Genomic DNA, 26395 nt, shown 5'->3' with positions numbered 1-26395 from the left:
CCGGCTTTCCAGAACCATGGCTCGGTGAATTTCAGCAAACAGAACTTGAAATAAAGACAATAGACTGAGGAAATAAAATGCTAGTTAAAACTGAGTAAAATCGAATAGCCGGTGTTATGGGTTTAATTAGCATTCTAATCTGTCAGTATTCTGAGAAAAGATGTCCTCAGTGTAATGGAATACTTCTGTGTTTTGCAAGCAGTACATACTTCATAATTGCCTACTAAATTTATAGTAAATTGTAGTTGTTAATGGTTTCCCCTTCTGAAAGAACTGTAATGAAAGGTGCGCCAGATTAGACAGTGATTTGGAAGGCCACCTCTAGAGAGCAGGAGCCTTGTACACACTGCAGAATGGTACTTTATGAACGGAAATCACCACTGGAAAATACAATGCAACAGTATATGTTTATAAACAGTGGTGCACGTAAGCAGGTACAGTCAGGTACTCCGTACCATTAAGATATTTATTGCCGATACACCATACTGGAAAGACACATGTTCAGAATTGCAGGGTTCTCCTGGGAACTGCAGTGGTGAAAGGAGCAGAACTAGGGGCCGCCAGGTGGCCTCACACTGGCAGCTCCTCCAGCGCAGCTGTACCGCCTCCAGCCCCACCCCCAGCACTTCCACGCAGCTGCGTCTTCTGTCTGAGGTCTGTACAGCCCCACGGGAGGACTGGGCTCGGGGTGGTTCAGCCACACCGCAGGAGCTGCTGGCTTGGGGCCTCCTGGCAGCCCCAAGTTCTGCTCCTTTCACCACTGCAGTTCCTGGGAGAGCCCTGTGCTTCAGAAATCAGTATCCGGCGCAGCGGGAGGACAGAGCCTCCCCCACAGGTAACGTGGGATGGGGAGGGGACAGGGAGAGTGCCGGGGCCCCGGGCAGGGAGTGGGGCAGGGAGGAGTCATGTCGGGGGTCATGCTCGGGCTTCAGCCCTGGGCCCCAGCAAGTCTAATGCCAGCCCTGGTGACCCCATTAAAAAAGGGTCACGACCCACTTTGAGTCCTGAACCACAGTTTGAGAACCACTGTTCTAATCCTTCTCACAGCATGCAGAATGCCTAAAGCCATCAGTCTTTTACGCATGCATTTTCCCCATCTGCATGTTTTTCTGTGGATGGTAACGATTTAACTACATATGTGAAAAGTGGATATGAACTGTAGCTAAAGTAAATGGCAGCTAGGAGTGAATGTAGACATTAAACCTTTTCATTAAGAAAGTCTAAATCGTAGGGAAAGTTTTATTAAAATGACAATTAATGCTAAGATAATTAATAAACTACATTGGAGATAGGAGGCTTAGGAGTCAGAGGCATGTGCATTAAAAGAACACTTCATTGTTCAAGAACAATAATTAACTTTCACAGACAACTCCCTGTTATACAATACATTGTAAACATACAGGGCCAGATCTTCTGCTGGTATAAATTGACCGAGTCAATAGAACTATACCAGTCTACATCAGATGAGGATCTGGTCCACTGTATATAGTAAACATGCACTACAGAGTGCAAGCTTATCATTGCCCTTCCTCACCGAAATGTGCAAAACACCAAAATAGGACATTTACAAATTCAATTTTAAATAGAAAAGGGGGGAGATTCATCTTTGGTACAGTTGATGTTATGGTTCAGTTACACCAGGCATGAATAATGGTGTAGAACAATGGTGGGGAACCTGCAGGCCATGGGCCACACGTGGTCTGTCAGGGTAATCTGCTGGTGGGCCGTGAGACAGTTTGCTTACATTTACCATTCACAGGCACGGCTGCCCGCAGCTCCCAGTGGCTGCAGTTCACTATTCCCAGCCAATGGGAGCTGCAGGCAGCTGTGCCTACAGACGGTCTTTATAAAAAAACTGTCTTGCGGCCCACCAACAGATTACCCTGATGGGCCCCTGGTTGCCCACCACTGGTGTAGAATATGGCATGAATTTGGTTCAGTGTTTTGGCTAACCAGTCCATGTGTTCCAAATGAACTAAAATCATGAAATAGCTGAATTGCTATCAAAATAATGTAAAAATGCCACTAAAAACAGCCGCTGTTCCTAGGAATTGGGGGATATAATAAAACTGGTTAATTGGGTAACACAAAGACTGGATAAGATGTAATCTAGATAAGAACTAGGTAGTGAACAGTGGAAGAGATCATTTAAAAACTCCATCCGCGTATATGGGATATTTAAGTTACACACTATTTTTGTCTTTTGCCATCCAATTACATGAACATCCACATATGCCTTCATAGCAACACTTGTCTTACTCTCATATGTGTCTCAGTACATCTCTCATTTGTCCATCCACCCTGAATGCTTACCTTGCAGTTATACTGTTGTTACTTCATTTCTGAGGATACATTGTATTGCCCTGTTTTGTGAGCTAATGCTTTCTCTTGCATGCAGATGTTGACAGCTCTCTGTTTTTTTGCTCCCCCGCCTTTCTTTCTGTAGGAATGGGAGAATGTGCAGCCCATTTCTTGTGCCTGATGAATAAGAATAGTCAGTCATCTCCTACAAATTTGTTTTGGTTTTGTAAGGGCCTGTTTCTGCAACCCATGGTTATGTCATTCCCAATGAGTAAGTAGTATTCGGCATTAGGACTGGCCGGAAAACAGAAATTCCATTTCACAAAAAATGTCAAGGTTTCAAAATATGAAACAAAGCTGAGACCTGAAAATTTTCATGAAAAATATTGAGAGAAAGACACCCCCCTAAGAATAGCCAAGAGCCCTTTGATTAAGGCACTCGCTTGGGATGTAGGACACCCAGGTTCAAGTCCCTGAAACAGAGAAAGGACTTGAACTTGGGTCTCCCACATCCCAGGTGAGTGCCCTAATCGCTATGTGCTATTAGTCTGGGATGGCATGCTCTCCTATTCATTCCATCTTATAGCAACAATATGTTAGTCAAAATACTCCTATTTTGATTAAATGGCATTTTTCTATGGAAAAAAGTTTAGTTGAATTTTTTTTGACCAGGAAAGGGTTGCACAAAATAGTTTTCAAACATCTAGTAGCAAACCTTTCAAGTTGAAATGTACAGAATCATATCCTCTGGAGATTTCAGTTTGAGTAAACAGGAAGTTTGTTGTTCATTGGTCTTTTATGGACAGCTGTGTCTTAAATTTCCAATAAATGCTAAACCTGAGGTGAGGAAACAGCTGATAAGTAACAGTACTCCTTTCTACTCCCAATTCCCGCAACCACCCACTAATTGGGATCAGACCTCTCAATTTGCGATGGATTCCAGTCTAGACAGATACAATCAATTTATTTATGTAGTGTATGCAATCCGGTCAAGTGAAGTCAGAGCATTTTTATCAACAATGTTCAAGGCACAAAGGCTTCCAGAGATATGAGTCATTTTTCAATTCTCAGCAACGTGTGACACGGTTTATGGATGCCCACATTGACATAGTGGACTGTCTATAAAATGCTACTGAAATTCTGCTGCAGCACAAATTCCATGCCTGGTATGAAACTGGTTGAGAAGGCACCATTGCCTTCATGGTAAATCAAACCTGGGTTGATATTGAATGGGGTCTGAGATAAAAATTATTTGTCACTATCTCTGTGGACCATGAAGCTCGCCATGCATCCTCTACTGTAAATCCCTCACCCTGTAAACTTATCCACAATGAGCGCTGTGAGGGCAGATGACCATGTGGTAGATTAAACAGGTCTTTAATGAACTATAGATGTGGCATATCACACAATTTTGTCATGAGATTTGCTACGTTTTTCTCTCAGTGAACACTCGGTGGGGCAATATTGCAGACAACCAGTAACCATGGTAGAGGAGTAGATTTATGTGTGCCTGAAATAATACACACGGTGGAATTAAGTTGTGCATTGATCATCCTTGTGTGAGACAAGCAAGCCCATACTGGAGCACAGTACTCTGCTGCTGCATAACAGAGTGCAAAGGCTATGTAGTTCCGGCCAGTATTCTGAGCAGATTGTTGTGCATTTTGACCTTAGTTGCTGTCTTTGTAAGATGATCATGATAGCTGAGAGCTCTACCCAACATGATGCCTAGCACGGTATGGGGAGGAGGTGACCAGTTCTCTGTGGAGAAAGAAGTAGTTCGGGACTATTTAGGAAAGCTGGACGAGCACAAGTCCATGGGGCCGGATGCGCTGCATCCGAGGGTGCTAAAGGAGTTGGCCGATGAGATTGCAGAGCCATTGGCCATTATCTTTGAAAAATCATGGTGATCGGGGGAGGTCCCAGACGACTGGAAAAAAGCTAATGTAGTGCCCATCTTGGAAGAAGGAAGATCCAGGGAACTACAGGCCAGTCAGTCTCACCTCAGTCCCTGGAAAAATCATGGAACAGGTCCTCAAGGAATCAATCCTGAACCACTTAAAGGAGGGGAAAGTGATCAGGAACAGTCAGCATGGATTCACCAAGGGCAAGTCATGCCTGACTAACCTAATTGCCTTCTATGATGAGATAACCGGCTGTGGATGAGGGGAAAGCAGTGGATATGCTATTTCTGGACTTTAGCAAAGCTTTTGATACAGTCTCCCACAGTATTCTTGCCAGCAAGTTAAAGAAATCTGGGCTGGATGAATGGACGGTAAGGTGGATAGAAAACTGGCTAGATGGTCGGGCGCAACGGGTAGTGATCAATGGTTCCATGTCTAGTTGGCAGCCGGTATCAAGTGGAGTGCTCCAAGGGTCGGTGCTGGGGCCGGTTTTATTCAATATCTTCATTAACGATCTGGAGGATGGCGTGGACTGCACCCTTAGCAAGTTTGCAGATGTCACTAAACTGGGAGGAGTGGTTGATATGCTGGAGGGTAGGGATAGGATACAGAGGGACCTAGACAAATTAGAGGATTGGGCCAAAAGAAATATGATGAGGTTCAACAAGGACAAGTGCAGAGTCCTGCACTTAGGACGGAAGAATCCCATGCACTGCTACAGACTAGGGACCAAATGGCTGGGCAGCAGTTCTGCAGAAAAGGACCTAGGGGTTACGATGGACGAAAAGCTGAATATGAGTCAACAGTGTGCCCTTGTTGCCAAGAAGGCTAATGGCATTTTGGGTTGTATAAGTAGGGGCATTTCCTGCAGATCGAGGGATGTGATCATTCCCCTCTACTCAGCACTGGTGAGGCCTCATTTGGAGTACTGTGTCCAGTTTTGGGCCCCACACTACAAGAAGGATGTGGATAAATTGGAAAGAGTCCAGCGGAGGGCAACAAAAATGATTAGGGGGCTGGAGCACATGACTTATGAGGAGAGGCTGAGGGAACTGGGATTGTTTAGTCTGCAGAAGAGAAGAATGAGGGGGGATTTGATAGCTGCTTTCAACTACCTGAAAGGGGGTTCCAAAGAGGATGGATCTAGACTGTTCTCAGTGGTAGAAGATGACAGAACAAGGAGTAATGGTCTCAAGTTGCAGAGGGGGAGGTTTAGGTTGGACATTAGGAAAAACTTTTTCACTAGTAGGGTGGTGAAGAACTGGAATGGGTTACCTGGGGAGGTAGTGGAATGTCCTTCCTTAGAGGTTTTTAAGGTCAGGTTTGACAAAGCCCTGGCTGGGATGATTTAGTTGGGTTTGATCCTGCTTTGAGCAGGGGGTTGGACTAGATGACCTCCTGAGGTCCCTTCCAACCCTGAGATTCTATGATTCTATGATAAACCAGGTGTGGATCATGCTTTATTCGCTGACCATTGAGAACTATATTCATCTCTCTACCCGCTTGGGCATGGTGTAAGTGGAAAACACTCAAAACAGTCTTACTTTCACTTGGTATCAGATGCCACTGATGACAATAATCAGCCATAGCCACTATATCTGCATTCAAAACACTCTCAAGTATGTCAGAGGAGTGTGACTGAGTGCTGAGGCATATGTCATATGTATAAACAAACTTGTGAGATCTGATATGTGGTAGGTCATTGAAATGTAAATTGAATAATGTTGGAGATAATACTGATCCTTGTGGTAGGCCATTCTTCTGGTGCCTCCAAGCACTTGTTCTGTCACCAATGTGCACACAGAAATAGTGATTTCTCAAAAACAAAGCCATTGCATATACAAACTAATTTGTCATAGTTCTTGACAATTTCACCAAAAGTCCCATGTGCCAAACTGTGTCATATGCCACGGTCTGGTCAAGAAAAACTGAACCAGTCTTCAGCTTATGTTGGAATCCCTTTTATTCTATAAGATGGTCTGCAATCTCTGGATCACCTGACTGCTCATTCTGCCTCAGCAAGTCTGCATAATCCTCATTCAAACATGGAATGTATACAGGTTGGAAGCCACATGGAATTGTTGCACTTTCAGCTTTAAAAATGGCACAACAGAAATGACGATTTGCATCTTCTACAGAGATGATGTTTAATGGGATGGTTACAATGCTCTGTTCAAAGTACTCTGTATAGGAACCCCAATCTCCCTTCCAGACGTTCCATCTAGGATTCGGTATGCTCCTTATAATTGGAAGACGCATTCCTATCTGAATCAACAACAGATTATATTGGCTATGTGGAAAATCATTAAGTACAGTACACGCCGCTGGCTGCAGGTGATTGACGAACGATATGACCCAGCACAGGTCTGGGTATTAGTCCCTAGTCCAACATGCTGAATGGAAAGTATCACACTGCTTAGGGTCATGGAACAGTGCAAGATCATTATTTGTTGCTCACTCCAACTGAACTGAATCAGAGGAAACAGTATCAGTTAGAACAAGAGCTCTGTTTAGAGATGAACACTAATTAACAGGGACTGGTGCTCAAGTGAATAAGGGATGTCAGAGTGGTCCTCATGTCGCTGCAAAGTATAACAAACTATTTATCCAGGTAGCAAGCAACAACTATAGTAATGTCACAGCTTCTGTTACTCTTCCAACAAGAATGAAAGGCCTAAGTAAAACATTTCTTGTACACATGGCTATATGTGAAGTTGAAATACACAGTTCCACCACTAAGGACAAAGAAGTAATTACATGTTGTATCCTATTATGAGGGAGATCTTTGTTTAGTCCTCACTTTACCTCCGTCATGCGCCAGTTGCCACCTGACTTTTTGTTTAGTACTGTTATTTAATGACTTCAAAAATGGTGAAGTATTAAATTGAGCTTATAGATAATTTTAATATTATGGCTAATAAAAGAAATCCACACCAGTTGCATCTTTCCCTCTGGCTATTTTTGCTTCTGCTCTCCATTTTGCATCTTTGCTGCATATTCTAAAGACCTCCAGTTCCATATTTGGTCATTAGACAGTTGATATAATACAGATGCCTATTTCAGGCTTCTTTCCTACTACAACTCTACCTCGATATAACGCTGTCCTCAGGAGCCAAAAAATCTTATAGGCATTATAGATGAAACCGCATTATATCGAACTTGATTTGATCCGCCGGAGTGCACAGCCTCGCCACCCTGGAGCACTGCTTTACCGCGTTATATCCAAATTCGTGTTATATCGGGTGGTCTTATAACAGGGTAGAGGTGTACTTGCTCCTGCTGCTTCATCTCTTCAGTTTTATGGCCAAATTTTACATTAAAAACTATTTATTAGGCTTGGTTAGTAGATATTTAAATAAATGATTGCTTAATTGTTACGGATTCTTATAGAATCCAACAGGTTGCTTATAAACCCTCATAACCATCTAAAACACCTTCTTCGGGTGTGCTTATAAATGTCTAAAATGTGCTCATACCATCTGTTAGCCCTTTATAAACTATTTGTAAATATAACATTAATATAAAGTGTGACCGATTTCATTTACTGAAATACCACTTTAGTACTTAGTGGGTCAAAATATACCTCACTGCTTCTGTTAAAGATGTCACCATCCCTTATTTTTTTTAAAAAACCACTACAGTGCTAGTCCAAAACCCTACACCTTACAGTATTTTAATGCAGTTTTACAAAGTCTACTGTAGCATATCAGTGATATAACATTGCTACACTGCAAAACATTTCTTAGCAGTTTTGGCAATATACCTGTATAGTCCTTTAGCTTTTGCCCATGCACTCCTCTACTCCATTCTCTGAGTGTTTCATTCCTGAGTCAAATATAAATCCTCATTTCAGACCTGGCAGGTTTATCATTAAAAGTTGTGTGGCACAAGCTGGCCAGGATAGTGCAGGATCAACAATGTTAATCATCCCTGGGGTTCCTCTGTGGTTTTTTGTGTGACCACTATTTAGATGATAGTTGAGACAGTAGTATTCAGTTTCTCTTGTTGAATTCGTTTCAGCGCTCCAAAAGTGTGTTCCATGCTCTTACTTGATTTAAAAAAAAACTCATTTATTTATATATGTACTATCCATCAGTATAATACAGATATTAAAATATCAGTCTTCATTTTATATTCAGAATCACAATATGTTGTCCAATGCCCACGTACAAAAAAGCGCAGCAAAATTCAGTAACATCTGCAGATTTTCTTTGTAAATTGCAGTGTTAGCCTGAAGTTAATTATATAAACCTGATTTTCTTCCTCAAGCACAACTTCTACATGATATATTGTTTCTCAATCAGAATATTTTGTTTGCTATTGCTAATTAAATTATTATAATACTGGGCTTAGCTAGTATATACACTCTTATTTTACCTTGCATTTTAAAAGCTATTCCAATTTGTGTAGTATACTAGATGTCATGCTAATTATTTTCTGCAGTCAGAAATGCCACCTCTGTTCTAAATGAAAAGCGTTGATAGAAACATTTTACATTAAATAGTGCAACTGCTGTGCTCCAGTATACACATACATTGTTGTTGGCATTAAAGTCATAGTATAAGTGGCTGCTTAGAAAGAGTGATATTACCTGCATATGTGAAAATGAAATGCACAAAACTTCTTTCGACTTAGAATCAAATTCTGCCATCATTTATGCCCATGAAAGCCCAGTGAAATTGACCTTTGCTAATTGAAGTGTGGCTTATTCTATTTCACTGGCTTATTGGGATATTTTAAGAGATTACAGGGTATCTGGAAACATAGTTAAAGTCTTCTTTTGGTTACTGCACTGCAAATATAGAGTAACTACAATGCCTTCTTTAGAGTTATTCCAGATATACAGGTTCCTTTTTTCAAAAAGGTATCTTCAGAACATGGAGTTTTAAACTTCTCTTTCCATGCACTTAATAGACTTATTTATTGGAACTCTCGGTGTATATCCTCACTTAGCTCTTGAAACATATCACTTTCTCCTTGTATCAGTAAGAGATTTGGGGTTTTTCTCACTTAGTTTGGTTGTTCAGGAGAAAGAGAAATGAGAGCCCTAGGTGTAGTATTCAGGAATTTGATTGTTCCTTGGCAGCTAGCACTGACATTGTTCTGTCCTACAGTACTGTTAATATCTGTTTATCAAGGATGACACTGGACTGAAAGATAGAATTTGTAAAAACAGCAGGGGCAGTATGTTCTGGTGGCACATCTCTCAAACTCTGCTGAGTCAATGAGAAATTTCTGTAGACCCTTAGAAGAGCCAATGAATTAGCTGTACCAACCTTAGTTTATTACAGGATTTTCTTTTTTTTAATTGTATTTGAAGTTAATACCAAGTTAGAACTACACATTTTTTGTGCTGTGGTTCTAGATTTAAGAGAAGAATATATTTAAAAAGAGAGCTTGCAAATGAACACTGAATGTATTTGAAATAGTTCTAAAGGCTAAGATTGCTATTTAGCTTGTTAAGGTTTGCTTGAATTTAATCAACCCAGAAGTTGTGTTCCATATACTCAGACAAGACTTTTGGGGAAAAAATATTTCAGTGGATCTTTCCTAGTTTGGTGATATTAATGCGATATAGTAATAGACTTCACTGGCAGTGTAGCCAATGAAGTGGTAATGAAATGAAACTAGTACCCAGTTTGCCCAAGCAGTCATTATAGAACACATGGGAGTGCTGTACTACTGTACTACTTTACATTCATTTGAGAAGCCCAGAAATAGACCCAGTCAAAAAGATCACAAAAGACATACTATGGGTTCCCAAAGAGACACTTTTTAAAATCCCAAATCAAACTGTTATTTGTTCCATTTTTAATAGTAATTATTGTTGGTTTCGGGGGAGACATAAAAGAAAGAGAGTAATACAAGTGTGCTACATAGTAGCAGTTGTGAGAAGATACATAACTTTTGGTCAGCAAACGTATAGATTTAGGGCTGGGCAAACCACTCACATTAAAACAAGAACCACTCAAAGCTTTGCTCAAAACTCACTGATTCTTTTATTGAGGCAGAAAGAAGTTCACATAATGCTAAATTCATTTTCACTTTCTCAAGCCGTTGCACTTCCTGGCTGCATACAAGACCAAAAATAGAATCGGAAGATCTAAAATACTAGGAGAATAATTTCAGACTTAACTCAGAAACTATTCCAAACTGTTGCATATTTATCAAAACCAGATTGGTAATTATTTTTGCCAATCATTACTTGTGATGTTACTAATTAAATGGAACAGGTGCCCATTATGTAGATAGGATTTTCAAAAAGAAAAATAAAGTAACACCAATTATTATCTGTATTTCTTACGTAAGTTTCCTTTTTTGTGAATGGCCAATAATATTTTTAAATACATTATCAAAAATAAGCATAAAAGTATAAAGAGGGAATGAGCATTTATAGCAAATTTTCCATTAGCTCATACAGGTGAATTAATTCCAGAGATAGACAGCCACAGTTTTACTTTTCTCCTTTCTTGTGTTAATAGTGTATGAACTTGCTTCTAATAGAGCATAAGATGTTCTAGGGCAGAGCTACCCAGCATGGTAATGTTTGAATGAGATAATACACTTTTTTTGAGAGAGAGACAGTATTGTTAATTGATTAGTAACAGTAGCAGTGTATCCTTGACAATTATTTCCCTGTTTCTCCTGTCTCACATTTCCTGTGTTAGGGCCCAATTTTCCATCAGTTGAAGTCAATAGGAGCTTTGCCACTGATTCCAATGGGAAGAAATCTGAAAATGATAAGGTTGTTTAGGTACCTACATGGTATGCTGGCTGTTTGCTGATCTAACAGATGAGCCTGTAGCTAGGAGTTATGATGTGGTGAAATGTGATGAAGGCGTGTTTCTAATACAACTAACCTGAATTCAGAAAACAACATATAATTTTGGGTGGTAAATACAGAGTGGTGTCATGAGCAAAATACTAGTCACAAAATTCAGCAAACCCAGTGCAACATAGACATCATCATGTCTTGATACCGGTCCAGAAGAGCCATGTTCCAGGAGTTGATCCTGGCAGTGCATGTGGCAAGACAGGGCTGGCCACTTCCAGCCCAGTTCTCGAGAAGGACATCCCAGGTCAGAAGAGAAGAGATGAAAGAAACAGGCTGTTCTAATAACCACACCCCTGAGAGAGATCCCTGGAATGTGGCATTTTCTGGGCCGATGTGAAAGATGTTTGTGTCACAAACAAAATTGTGTCACGGTAAAACATTAACTGAAATGCAAACTCTTGAGTGTGGGGTTCAGTCCCTTCATACAGGGATGGTTAGAACTGGCCCTGAGCATTCATCCATTCCTATTTTGTTCCTTTCATCACCTATTTCTTACTTATTAAGGAGAAATGTATCATTTGTTGTAATTACCAAGTCCTTAGGCTCCTCAAAAGAGGCTCATAATGTCTATAAAACATAGGCACAACAGAATTAAAGTGAGTAGAGGATGTACTTCAACCCAGAAGAAATAGTTACAGCTGAGTTATAAATCTTTGAAATAGAATATTCATGTTAAAAAGGCTTACAGACTCTTAACTGAAGTGGCACTTGTAGCTGCCTTTATAACAGGAACCTGAGATAAAAATCAGGAATGTATTACAAATAATGTCAGGCTTCTAAGGTGTCAAGCTGAAAAACAGACAAGAAATTATTAAAGGTTAGTTTTAACACTTGTAAGCTAAAATAGTGGGAAAACCTGAAGGCAAAGGTTCCTGGTCTAATGACACATTGTGTAAAAATTAAATGTTTGAAGTTAAATGTTAAATATTAATGTCAATTTTAAAATATCTGAAAGTATATGAATACTTGTGTATGAATGTATATATTTATGATTATATGTGGCTATATTTATATAGACACAGACATATACAACATGCTATGTAACTTCAAATTTCCTTTATTTTTCACCTATAAAACTAATGGCAAATTATTTCTTTTTGTTCTTCTCACAGCTGAATTTTTATTCCTCTTGTGGGGTGTTTATCTCTGCTATGCAGTGCGGACAGTCCCATCAGCATTTCATGAGCCACGTTATTTGACTGTTGCAGTTCACAATGAGCTCATTATCTCTGCTATATTCCATACAATTAGGCAAGTGATCTGTAGATCTAGTATTTAACTGTTTATCTTTCAGGTTTCCCGTGGTGCAATTTAAAATGGGTAATCTGGATAGGATGCATAAAGGAATGACCTCATAAATATTTTAATCTGCAAATTAAGACATTATTAAACGTAATGTTCTCATAGGACTGGAAAATATGTGTAATCAACTTATTAATCATGTGATTTTTTTTCAGTATAGCTAGTTTACATGTTCTTTATGCCAATTGGATCAAAATTTAATATATATAACAAATTAGATTTAGCAGAATTACTGTCCATTTTAATTCATTTACACAGCACACACTGGTTTGTATCTCCCAAAACCTGGCAATTAAGTATATTAGTTTATGTGAATTCTTCCTGGTGTGTAACAGATCAGCAGGTGAAAATCCTTGAGATAATTATATTGACTTGTGCATGAAGCAAAGTGGTTTATATGCTGCATATAAAATAAAATAATAATATACTGTTTATATATGTAATACTATAACAAATATGTATGAAAATTCATGTCTTATAAGGATTATAATTTACCCTGAATTTAGTTGTGGGAAATTATAGTAATTGATAACAAAAAATTAGGGGTGATCAAATTTGGTTTTGCAAAATTTTCACTGCAGAAATAAAATTGTCCTGGAAAATCCAAAATATTGGTATAATCTACAAATTGTTTCACACTATGTGAGATTCTTATGTCTTTTGTTGTATCCTTTTGCTTACCTCCTCCTTTTCTCTTGGACAGCCACACCCACTCCTAAGGTCTCTTACCATCTCTGTGTTGACCACTCTCAAATCTACCTCTTCCCCTCTGATCAGGCTCATGTCTCTTGCTGCCTTTCTGATGTCTTCCTAGATGATTCACAGTTGATTCAAACCTCAAACCAAACACAGGAAAAACAGAACTTCTCATCTTTCCTTCTAAACTCTCTTCCCTCCCCATTTCCTTCATCACGGCTGACAACTCTACCATGCCACTCAAGTTGCAACATTGGAGTTTTTGAGAATTCCCCTCTATTCTATAAGTCTGATTTTATTTCCTTTCTGATCAGCTCAACTTTTCAAAAATTCAGTAGATTTCCAGACTCTTTTATTATCATTCTTATAGTCCTTGCAATGGCCAGACCAACTGTCATTTTCTGAATGTGCAGTTCTGGAGACGTTTCCCATCTGTCACTGACTGTAATAGCTGCTTTTCTCAGTATAAATATAGCACAATGAGAATAAGGAAGTGGAAAGAATCACATAAATGTGAGCTGGAAGAGGCCAGTAGGGCATTTATTCTCTGTTCCTGCTGGTGAAGAATTTTTCCTTTCAGCACATGGTCTAGGTTTTTTTTCCTTCCTTGCTGTTTGTTATAGTTGTCCCATGCCTCTCTTACTGTTGGATATATTGGCATTCTGTTGAAATAATAGAGCATATACCATAATTAAATAGGGATGAATGAACTGGTTTGGAAAATATAAGACCCCTTCTAAAATTTTGAACATTCCAACATAAACTAAATCTTCTTGAAATGTTTTGTGCACTTATTTTCCCATCCTCTTTCATTTTTGTCCTCCTCCTTCTCCCTAAATTCTGGATGTAACCCAAACAGACAAAATCCAAGCATTTTCACAGAGTATGTGTGAAAAGTTGGATGCACCGGATGTCTTGCAGCATAAGCTGTTCTGATGAGATAAACACCATAATATTTGACAATTCCAGCAGCTTAAGATAGTTTGAGTTAAATTCAGATAAGCATCCAAATCAAACCCTGATCTTTTTGATATTTGCCAATCATTTACATATCAGGTATCATTCCCTTTTCAAAACCACAGTACTGTAGACCAACTCTAAGTTTGTGTACAGGAATCCCTCTTTTTAAATAGATTTTTATTTAATTAGCATATGAAGATGAGAGAGTGAGGCCCCCCTTTCCCATCAATCAGTATTAACAATAGGACTAGTGATGGATAGTAACTACTTTTTCAGGCAGCAGAAGTGAAACCACGAGGGACCCATGCTGTGGCAAGCTGGGAATGGGCAACGGGGTGTATCACTTGATAATTACATGTTCTGTTCATTCCCTCTGGATCACCTGATATTGGCCACTGTCGGAAGACGGGATAGTGGGCTAAATGGACCTTTTGTCTGACTCAGTACGGCTGTTCTTATGTTCAATTCTCCCACCCACATATATGATACAGTTTGTTAATGGATACATTGGTGACATAAGTCATGGCACATGAGTAAAATGGGGTTACTATGTGGCAGGTCATGGTATTTTGTGATGTAGATCAAGTTAGTTAATATGCTTATGTAATGTGTTTAGTCAACATCAAGACACATAGAACCTCCTTATAAGGAAACAATTGACCATGTGTCAAGCTTGAGTGAAAATTGTCTATGTAGGAGACGGAACTTCTCAACAACTGGCCACCAATCTGGGTGAGATGGGTTGAGATCAGAACAACCATGATTATTTGCATCTTCACACCAAAATGCAAAATCCACTTCTTTGGGCTCACCTTCCCAAAATAACACCACAAACCACAGTCCAGTCTCTGAAAATTGGGGGAAACAGATAAATGTATTATTGTGTATACATGTAATTAGGGGAAGCACTCAAATACCACAGTGAAGCATGCCATATAAGAACTTAGGTATATATAGCTAGAGCTGGAACAATAAAATGGTGACAAAATCAGACAACTGTAGAGAAGCAAAATCTCCACCCCATAAGGAAAGAATGAATTCTGCTGGGCATTTTATGCCAAGGTGGTTACGAGTGGTGCTACCTCCTATAAGCTTCAACGTTCTTCATCTTCAGACAAGTAACAATCAATTCAAAGTGTGAAATGCCTTTTCTGGCTTTCATTAGTATCAATGGAAATCAAAGAAATTACTGCCTATCTCATCTTTTCTTCCAGTCTGATATTTACAAACAAACTATCTCATTGAACATCATAAGTAAAGGACAGACGCACCAGCCCCAATCAGACACAACAGGTGGCTAGGACTAGAGGGAGCTCAACCCTTCCCTCCCCCCCCCCCCAAAATCTAAACCCAGGTCACCAACTGCCCTTTGCATGCATGTTCAGCTTGAGGCAAAGCCTTGGCTTATACCACGTGATGCAGTGGTGGGCTCCTTCTAGCAGCAAGAGCCAATGAGCTGGAGAGGGGAGATAGGCCCAGGCCAGTTCCATAGGACAGGACAGAGCCACTAGTGCCCAGGATGAGTATGGGGCCAGTCAGGTTTGCTCTGCAACCCCCAGGCCCATGGCCGCAAGACAGGAGCTGCCACTGTCTGAGGTGAGCGTGGGGCTGGGTGGGCTTGCTCTCCAGGTGCCCCCCACCCCCACCTCCTTGCTGCACCAGGCTTGGGTAGAGCAAGGCCCGGCCCCGCCCCGCAGGACAGGAGGTGATGTTTCCAGCATGCCTTCTGCTTGATTTGTGGGTGACAGAATACATCAGTCTCCATGACCCATACAGGCTTTGGCCTCTTGCTGAGAATGCCAGTTAGTGCCCTTGAAATGTCCCTTTATTTTTTGTGTTTGGAACAATACTGTACGTATTTTTACAAGGCATTAGCAGTAATGGATGTTCTAAAAATGCTATAGTTACATCTGCCAGGCCATTGAACAGCCATCCGACGAGGACACCACGTCATGGGGCACTCTTGGCTCTTCCCCTGTACCTCTACCCCTGCACTCTGGCCCCAATCTCCTTTTGCAGTGTTGGTGGCAGGGGCCCTCTCTCCCCTCCCAGAGAAGCTGGGGCAGTTGGTATATGGCCTACTTGTCCTCCCAGAAATGGTAGCAGGGGATCCAGTCTCTTAGAGAGCAGAAAGGATCTGTTCTCTCCCACAGAGAGGCAGGAGTGGCAGCACTGGTGGGACCCTAGTACTTATACTGGGGGCCAGTGAATAATCAAGGTGGGCTTGCAGTCACACCCCCATCTGATTGCTATCAAGTTTTACTCAGTCTCTGTCTTTTGCCGGAACAGAATTATTTTAAAAGTAACTTGTACTAATTTTATATGAAAAATATGAGAACTGGTTAAAAAATTGCATCAAAACCATTTTAAAAGTAAAATTGGGTTTTTGATCAAATGAATTTTTTGATTAAAAATGTCAACATTTTCCATGAAAAATTTGTGTTTTCATTGAAAACTGAAATGTTTCCCCCAACTATATTGGAGAAGAGAGATGATTCATCATGGGAGATATAGTCCAACCAAGGAGCCTAGCCTCCTGTAGAGAACGGGGGTGTGAGGCACCCAAATTACAACTCCCATAAGGCTTTGCAGCAGCATCTCCCAAACAAAATTTGTTTGTTTTTAAATTTTTGCTGAAAATAGAAATTTTCTGTGGAAAATTTAGATGAAAATGACACTTTTGTTTGTTGTTTGTTGAATTTTTCCATGGAAAATCCCACATGTTTTGACCAGCTCTAATATACACCTCTACCCTGATATAACGTGGTCCTCAGGAGCCAAAAAATCTTACCGCTTTATAGGTGAAACTGCATTATATCAAACTTGATTTGGCCTTGAGCATTTCCGTTATTAATAGTCAGCAAATCATTTTTGTTAGAACTAAAACGGTGTATGCAGTAAATAAATCTGTTCTACAATGGTTAAATTGTATCTTCTTTCTTTAATTACAATAATTATTTTATAAGCTTACTTCAAAGATCCAGGTTTCAGAGTAGTAGCCGTGTTAGTCTATATCCGCAAAAAGAACAGGAGTACTTGTGGCACCTTAGAGACTAACAAATTTATATGTAGCATAAGCTTACGTGGGCTACAGCTCACTTCATCGGATGCATGTAGTGGAAAATACAGAAGGAAGATATATATATACTCACACACACAGGGAACATGAAACAATGGGTGTTACCATACACATTATAAGAAGAATGATCAGTTAAGGTGAGCTGTTGTCAGCAGGAGAGAAAAATAACTGTTTGTAGTGGTAATGAAAATGGCCCATTTCCAGCAATTGACAAGGAGATGTAAGGAACTGTGTGGGGAGGAGAGGAAAGATAAGCATGATAAGCATGAGGAAGTAGTTTCACTTTGTGTAATGGCCCATCCACTCCCAGTCTTTATTCAAACCTAATTTAATTGTGTCCAATTTGCAAATTAATTCCAATTCAGCAGTCTCTCGTTGGAGTCTGTTTTTGAAGTTTTTTTGTTGTAATATTGCAACTTTTAGGTCTGTAATCGAGTGGCCAGGGAGGTTGAAGTGTTCTTCAACTGGTTTTTGAATGTTATAATTCTCGACGTCTGATTTGTGTTCATTTATTCTTTTACATAGAGACTGTCCGGTTTGGTCAATGTACTTGGCAGAGGGGCATTGCTGCATTGAGTTGTCCTCAACAGTTTTCTTTACTAGGGCTTTACGATAGTTCATTTTAAATTTGGCTATAATGCCTTGATCGAGGGGCTGTATTTTGGATGTCGTGTTCTTAGGAAGGTAGCTCACCTTTATCTTCCCGTCTTTGCTGGTTAAGGTCTCAACTGGGGGGTGGGTGGGACAGTTGTCAAGCAGAAGCAATGCCTTTGGCTCTAGGTTTTATCTGCGTATGTGGCTCCAGACAGCTGGTACAAAATATTTCTTAAACCATTCCTTGAAAATATCCGATGTCATCCAGGCATTTTTTGAATGGAGATAAATGAATGAAACCGAATCCATGTTCTTATGGTGGAAAGCCCTAGGTGACCTGGATCTGCCTGTGCACAGAGGTTTAAGTTTATGTGAACCAGTTTTATTCATGCAAAAAAGTATTGTCACTCTCTCTTTTATCACCTTAAAACCTTTGGCCTTTTGTTCTTTGGTCCTAGAAGCAAGTGTTCTATCCGGCAGCATACGGTAACATAAGCCGGTTTCATCAGCGTTATAGATTTGCTCCGGAACATAGCTACCCTCGATGATGATCTCTTGTAACTTTAGTGGGTATTTGTCACAAGCTTTTATATCTACGGAGCACGTCTCTCCTGAAATTGTGATTTGCCAAATGCCATGACGTTTTCAAAACCATTAAGCCATCCACAGCTAGCTTTAAATTCGTTACCTTGATGTGCAGAAGCATCCTCGCCTGAGCATCTAAAAATCGAGATCCTTCTTCAGTTTCTCCGCTTGTTTCCTTATAATGTCACTGGAAATTGGCGTGCCGTCGGAGCGTTCTTGGGTAAACCACATCAATACTGCTCTGTCTAGATGGTTATCTGGGCAGTTTTTAGGCGCTTCCTTTCCAGGCCTTCACTTTCATCCAGTTCAACTAGCATTGATCATAATTTTTCCTCATCTTTGATCCACCCTCTTAATGTTGATTCCCCTCCTTCTAGTTCTTTTGAGACCTTCGCTTGGCTCATTCCTGATTTCAGCCTGTCCAAAGCTTCCAATTTTTCTTTGACCATGACTTTCATTTCCGTGGCTGTGAACTACTTGCCATCACATTAATGGTATTTTAATACCGTATTAGTGCTAAAAAAAATGTAATTGTTTAGAAAATGTCAGCACAGAGGTACAATGTTTCCAAAATACAACTAGTGAGACAACTTAAGCTTAGTCTATACTGTACACAATTTAGAAATGAGATTAAAATAGGCGGGAGAGATGAGAATGCCTAATGCAGGGGTGGGCAAATGTTTTGACCCGAGGGCCACATCGGTGTTCAAAATTGTATGGAGGGCTGGGTAGGGAAGGCTGTGCCTCCTCAAACAGCCTGGCCCCACCCCATATCCGACCCCCACATACTTCCCGCCCCCTGACTGACCCCTCAGAACCCCTGACCCATTCAACCCCCCACTCTTTGTCCCCTGACTACCCCCCACCCAAGACCCCACCCCCTATCTAAGCCCCCCTGCTCCTTGTTCCCTGACCTCCCCCTTCAGAGACCCCCCTGTCCCTAATCAACCCCAGGACTCCCATGCCCTATCCAATGCCCCTGTTCCCCATCCCCTGGCCGCCCCGCCCCCAGAACCTCCGAACCATCCAACACCTGACTGCCCCCCGAGACCCTCTGTGCCTTATCCAACCCCTCGGCCCTGGCCCAGCACCTTTAACACGCCACTCAGAGCAGCATGTTGGAGCCAGACACGCTAATGCCCTGATCCGCCGGAGAGCGCAGTCCTGCTCCCCAGAGCGCTGCTTCACTGTGTTATATCCAAATTGGTGTTATATCAGGTTGCATTATATCAGGATAGAGGTGTATAACCAAATGATGACTACAATTAGTGATCCCTACTATTCTGAGTTTTAGAAAAAAATTATTCCAAAATGTAAGTGTGGCAACATCTCTTTAAGGAAGAGTCTGCTATATTTTATTGTGTGCATGAACCAGTATGCTTACAAGTAATAAACAAGAAATTATGTGTATATTATTATAGGACAAAAACTAATGTTTCATGCTGGACCAGTGACATTAATAAAAGTATATGGTTGTTATAAAATGTATATTAAGTTGAAAGAGGTTGCAAACATCATTTCTATTTGAATTATTTTTTTAAACCTACATATTACAAGCCAGTAGTACATCCATTCATCCATTACGTTGCTTACCATTTTTGGGAACTCTCATATGCAGATAAATCGAACATGCTTCAGCCAGCTCTAACTGCAGTGCTTATTCTATGACACTTTAAAAAAGCACATCAAAGAATTACTTAATATAGCGTAATGTAATGAATTTAATCAAATTAGCTTTTCATTCACTAGAATTTGCAAGATTGTTAGGCTCTGTACTGTTGAGCTGGGAGCTCCTGCAATCAAGGCCATTTCTGTACTCCCCTCTTAGCCCTTCTAAAATGTATTTCAGTTCAGTTCTCTGTGACTACGGCTGGCCAGTTTGTCAGCCCCATTCTGTAGCTGCAACTTAGTTAGGAAACGGGCTGTAAAATAGAGAAGAACGTGTTTTTGTGAATAATCTAAAAATTGTAGGGCCAACTCCTCAACATATGTAAATTATCATAGCTCAGTTGTCATCAATGGGGGTCTGAACAAATAGAGTGAGAATATTTAAGTATCCTATAGTCTTAAAGGTCTGGTTTTTACCCCCCGCAGTTCCTTTGGCGTTATGGTGCCGTATAAAGGATGAAAATGGAACTTTTAGTCTATATCAAAGTAATACAAAACAAACACATAATTTTATCTTTAATTCAAATTACCTCTAGAAATATTAAGTTTACCATGTTAAAAAAGACAAATTGCCAACACTCTGAATTCTATTTTCAGATTTAGTCTTGCCTCAAGACTTCAGTCCGATTGGATGCTGATGTTGTTCTTTGCACACACGCACTTGACTCTGACAGTTACCATTGGGTTACTTCTGATACCTAAGGTATTCTTCTTCTATCTTTTTTTCTTGTCAAGTCCACAGAAAGAACAGTATAATTCTGCAGAAGCAGTTCTTTGTTAAATTAGCAAGTAACTGGGAAGGGATAGCTCAGTGGTTTGAGCATTGGCTTACTAAACCCAGGGGTATGAGTTCAATCCTTAAGGGGGCCATTTAGGGAACTGGGTTAAAAATCTGTCTGGGGATTGGTCCTGCTTTGAGCAGGGGGTTGGAGTAAAGGTCCCCTTCTAACCCTGATATTCTATGATATTGGTCCAATATAATTTCAAATATGTATATTTTAAAATTCTTCTTATCTTAAAATACTTGGGGAAACTCACTATTTTTTGTTCTCTTTTAATCCTACATTTGCAGAAATTCTTGCTTTGAATAATCAATTATTTTTTACAATGTTAACCACAAAGAACACAAGCCACTGTGTTTATTTGCTAATCAGAAGTGCTTTTATGACATTTAGTATTTGAGACACATACTGTTTCAAAAGTATTGCTAAGGAACATATCAGAATTCACACAAGACTTGGAGGTAATGATATGTTTGCCCACTGCTGTATTTTAACATTATTGTGATTATCTTCGATTTCAGTTGTTGTTCAGAGCATTTCCATTTTAGGAAAGTTTAATTTTAGAATGGAATTTCTTGATGAAAGAACAATAAGAAAATTCCCACAAAATAGTTTTGTTAATAGATTTAATCTTGTGAATATATTTAATTTATAAAAATCAATTATTAGAACATTATAATAAGAAAAAAACTCCATTACACAAACATAAGGAAATTCAAAGTTAACATACTTACAATGGCCTTAATTCTGTCTCCATATTCCTGGCCACCTTCTGCATATGCCCCCGTAGTGCTGATCACTTGCCACATGAAATGCATGTCTGTTCTGCTGAGTATCTAGATTAAAGTACACCAGTGCCATATGAGTAATAGTTTTGCAATGTAACTTTCCTCAGTATAACTGTTCTGTAACTGTTGTGAGGCCTCTATTTGTTCAGTGTAAAAGAGTACGGGTGAATTTGGGCCCTCTGAATGGAGGATATTGATTTTGATCTATGCTTGGAGGGGGAATATTGTGATATCTAGCCTGTAACAGGAAGATACACAAGGTATGGGTGGCATCTTTGGCCTATAGTAAGGTGGGGTCACAACTGGGACTTGGGAAGTTAGATCTTGTGGTTGGATCAGGAGTTGGGGTTGAGAGTCAAGCCCGGGATCAGAGCTGAAGTCAGATAGGAAACAGGAACAATTGCCAAGGGCCAGCACTGAGCTGAAATTGAAGGAGTCGCAGCTTAGGGTTGGATTTTCTGAAGTGAACCTCTGAACATTTTCAGGTTAACCCACCACTAATAATAGTATCTATTCAATAAGAGTATTAATTAATTAATTTAGTACCTCTTCTAATAATGCCTACTGAGAGACAGCTATTGTTTGAATCCAGGCTTGTAAAATGAAACCTGGAGAATAGTTGTACATTTCTGAATGTTGATTGGACCCTTATCAATACACTAACTGCAACATCTTTTTACAAATACTTATTGCAGTTTTCACACTCAAGCAATAACCCAAGAGATGACATAGCTGCTGAAGCATATGAAGATGAACTCGACATGGGTCGATCTGGGTCCTATCTAAACAGCAGTATCAATTCAGCTTGGAGTGAGCATAGTTTGGACCCTGAGGACATCAGGGTAAATACAAAACTTTTAACTGTAGTTCATTTTTAAGGACAAGTGTTTTTCTACCAGTAAACTCTGAGCCATGTCAGTTTGATTTTTTTTTTATTGCAGACACCAGATGAAGTGGGCCAGCTCAGTTCTAGCAATATCAAATCATGTGACATATTTTGGGGAAAACATACTAATGTGAGCAGAGACTGTGTTACTTGTTATAAAACTTCATAAACTGATCAAAATACATCATCCCTACTTCATTTGATAAAAGGGCACTTCTCTCCCAAGAGTGCTTTGACTGTCACTGCCCAGAGAAGGGGGCTGTTATCTTTTCCTCTGGTTAATAAAGAATGCACAGTAACCCCTTTTGGTTCCAGAAGAAGCCTAAAAATACAGCATGAGTATTTTATAATTGTCTGTGCATGGAATATGCTCTGGGACCATATGTGATGGCTATTCTGTGCAATGGGTTAAATCTGAACTTACCTTAACAAAGAAAAATGTAATCCAAGTACATGGAGAAGTGACAAATTTAAACAGTAGAAATGATGCAATGAAATAATTTAACGTCATATGCAGACTGCTGGAGCTTAAATGGAATTCACTGAGACTGTTCATTTGACTTGATTTATGTACTAGTTTTGCCATTTGTTTTCTAGGATGAGTTGAAGAAACTATATGCCCAGCTTGAAATCTACAAAAGGAAAAAGATGATTGCTAATAACCCACATCTCCAGAAAAAGAGGTGCTCCAAGAAGGGCTTGGGTCGTTCAATAATGAGACGAATTACTGAAATCCCTGAGACAGTCACCAGGCAGTGCTCCAGGGAGGACAAGGACCTTATGGACCACAGTGCTACAAAGAACACTGCAGTTGTGAGAAAAAACCCACAGGATTCCACAAGTTATGTAAAGCCAAAGGAGGAGTCTTTGAAAAATAGAGTCTTTTCATTAAAAAAGTCCCATAGCACTTATGATCATGTTAGAGATCAAACAGAAGAGTCTAATAGCTTAACCACAGAAAGTGCAGAAGTTATAACTGCTGATCATTCACTGCTGGATTCCTTGACAGGGAAAAAATTAACAAAAAAATCTACAGAAAAAGTTGAAGCTGTGTCCACTGAATCTGTCCCTTTAGTGTGCAAATCACTAAGTGCACACAACTTAAGTGCGGATAAGAAGCCTCTGCATCCAAGAACATCTGTGTTACAAAAATCTCTCAGTGTTATTGCTAGTGCCAAGGAAAAGACTCTGGGGTTAACTGGGAAAACGCAAAGTCTAGAAGAAAGCAATAGATCCCATAAACCTCAGCAAAAGGGTAAAGAGGCCAGCAAAAAACACTCAGCCAGCGATAAAGGGGAGCATAAAGATTCACATCGGAAAAACTCTACTCACACTGAGGAGACAAGGAAACCACATAAATCTGGAATTATGAAACAACAAAGGGTTAGTCAGACAATTGCAAATCCTGACGCAGGCACAGGCAAGTCCCTGCTTAAGGACAATTTTGACATAGCAGAAATTTGTCCTTGGGAGATTTATGACCAAACTCCTGATTCTGTGCCTTCTGAATCGAAAGTTCAAAAACATGTGTCTATTGCTTCCTCAGAAACAGAGAAAAATCACACTTCCCAGCCAAAGGGGAAATCTCATCACAAGCTTAAGACAGCTGAAGGGTATCAGCAATCAAATCAAAAGAGCACAGAGAAGTCGGAAGCATGCACTCGGGAGGCCCAAGAGCAGCAGGTTTTTGAAAATGAGAAAAAACATTTAAATTCCAAGTCTCAGATCATCCCCGGGTTTAAGGGTGAAAATGTTAATAAATATTATGCAGCAAATATTTGTGCTGGGGAATCTGAGGAACTGCCAAAAAAAGCTGCAGTGCAAACAGCTGAAAGGGAAAAGCTCAATAATTTGGGAGAAAAGAAAAAAAACACATCCTTGGAGGGAAACATGCTTTCATCTGACTCCTATAGATCAAGTAGTAACTTACAGCAAGCTTTAACATCTCGAGCTGAAGTCTGTCCATGGGAGTTTGAAACACCAGATTTACCAAATGCAGAAAGAGGTGTAGCTTTATCGAACACAGCCGCTTTAGGTGCAAATAAAACAGCAACGCCTCAGAAATAAGAGGTTTTGGACTGAAAAGAGTAGCAGCACCAAGAAGAAAGACTACAAGAAGGAGGAAAGTGAGAGGGGGAGTAGGCCAAGAGGATCTGAAAATTTCTAAGGAGTATCACTTAACTGAGGGGACCAGAACATGAAAAAAGTAGGAAATAAGCAAAATAAATTATTATTATTATTGTTGTTGTTATTTATTTGTTGAGTGCCAACAGTGTGATCAGTGGTATCCAAACCATGGAGAGGACATGGTCCCTGTGCTGAGGAGTTTACAGTCTAAATGAACAGACACCTGCCTTTGCAAAACCATTTCTCTCTTACAAAAAGAAAAAAAAATGTGAATGGCTCTAACAATCAAACAAATTCCAACTGAATTATTCCTGAATGCCCCAAACTGGGCGAAACTTGCCCTTGGCACTTTAAAGATCCAATAGAAGTATGGCATGGAAAATGCCTTGATGGCAAAATTTGGTATCAATGAGCAACTTACTGAAAAGATGACTTTTCATATTTAACCTTGATAGCACTGCTAACTTAATGCATCCCAAAAATACATGTTATATAATGATTGCTCTCATTTTCTTATACATGTATGTTTAAGTACATTGTTGTGTCTCATATTAAAGCATTCCAGATTGTATACATTTTGCAAATAACTTTGATATTATGTGACACAACAACACATTTATGCAATCTGCAGATACTCTATTGTTATTGCAATTTACAATACCTGCTATAGACTTTTGTTTATTTATGAATTACAGTAAGCTTTCACTGGCTATGAAAGCCATAACTTGTATGGGAAAATACGTTGGGTTTTGTTGTGATTTATATTGTGAATTTTCTGTTCTACTGTCTATTATTTAAAATTATCGTTTGATACTGTATTATTCAGGGTTTTTATACAAGGTAAGTTATTTGTTTGGCACTTCTCTGTTAGCACTCATAGACTTTATTAGTGGAGAGCAAGTCGTCTATTTAGCTGTGTATTTGGATAAGTCCAAGGACAACTTATCTGTTGTTTGTTACAAGTTTGACAAATATCATTTATCACTCCAGAATTCCTGCTTTAATCATCCATCATCAGTATATTTCTCTGTATTTCATACGGAGCATATTCTGCTGAAGAAAAAGAACAAAGATAACAAAAAATAACCTTAGTTTATATGATCTGTTTCACTACAAACACACAGCTAAGGGAAATATTTCAGATAGTTTAGAGCTGCCATGTTTCCTGCTGGTGAACTTTCAAGAACTGGCCCTTTAAATGTCAAAAAGAGAAGAGATTAGCCCTAACACCACACTTTCCCCCCGAAATGCAGTCAAGAGACAGAAAGAGAAGAAAAGGACAGGGCATTGCACTCTTCCCCGCTCCCAAAACTCCCCCCCCACAATGTTTTTATTTGTAATAACATATAATATGTTAGATACAATTAATCCCCAGTGATAACTAAGGCCCTGATCCGGCAAAGACTCACACGTGTTTAACTTTATACACTCTGAGTAACCAGTTGAAGTCAGTGGGATTTACACATGAATAAATCTTGGCACGGTCAGGGCTTAAAAGTTATTGTAGAGGCTACAAGGACTAATAAATAAATAAAGTACTAGCAGACCAGGTGTGACCTTGGCTCATCTAAATCTAGGACTTGCCATGTACCGAGCTTTGTGCTTGGAGATGTGCAATACTCCAAAATAAAGGCAATCCCAGTCCTCTTGAAGAGTTTCCAGTTTGAGAGAGATGATGGGATTCACTGGGAAAGCCAGAAGGGAGGATAACTTAATGCTGTGCTGTTTAATATATGTGTGTGCATAATATGTGTGTATATTATATATACATAATAGATATATTTAATGCATATGTAGATACACATATGTAATATAATCTGACTTCTCATGGGCCTCATAGAAATGGGTTCCTAAGAGACTTGGGCAAAGTGAAATGAGGAGGACATTC

General features: G+C 39.7%; 1 protein-coding gene and 1 long non-coding RNA gene across 4 annotated transcripts in view; one reads left to right on the top strand and one right to left on the bottom strand.

Moving 5' to 3' along the window:
• Positions 1-25604, top strand: part of GPR158 (G protein-coupled receptor 158) — a 317370-nt gene extending 291766 nt beyond the window's left edge. Inside the window, exons 8-11 of the mRNA XM_039521128.1 lie at positions 12153-12291; positions 20522-20627; positions 22190-22336; positions 22978-25604. Of these exons, the coding sequence (XP_039377062.1) occupies positions 12153-12291; positions 20522-20627; positions 22190-22336; positions 22978-24447 (1862 nt within the window). The 3' untranslated portion in view covers positions 24448-25604. The remainder of the gene's footprint in view (positions 1-12152; positions 12292-20521; positions 20628-22189; positions 22337-22977) is intronic.
• On the bottom strand, positions 12168-25690 carry LOC120396353. Of its 3 annotated transcripts, none has more exons than XR_005593072.1 (4): positions 21441-22200; positions 19850-19926; positions 13024-13700; positions 12168-12365 (listed from the first exon to the last, which is right to left on the bottom strand). It is a non-coding gene; the product is annotated as an uncharacterized LOC120396353 (long non-coding RNA). The 3 variants fall into 3 exon arrangements; XR_005593071.1 differs by lacking the exons at positions 12168-12365; positions 13024-13700 and adding exons at positions 17531-18772; positions 25595-25690 and having other exon boundaries at positions 21441-21542; XR_005593070.1 differs by lacking the exons at positions 12168-12365; positions 13024-13700 and adding an exon at positions 17531-18772.
• Between the last annotated feature and the right edge of the window lie 705 nt (positions 25691-26395).

Source organism: Mauremys reevesii, linkage group 2 (genome assembly GCF_016161935.1).
Source record: "Mauremys reevesii isolate NIE-2019 linkage group 2, ASM1616193v1, whole genome shotgun sequence".
NCBI classification, from domain to species: Eukaryota; Metazoa; Chordata; order Testudines; family Geoemydidae; genus Mauremys; species Mauremys reevesii.
Note: the sequence above shows the minus strand (reverse complement) of the source record. Positions and strands in the feature narration are given on the sequence as shown.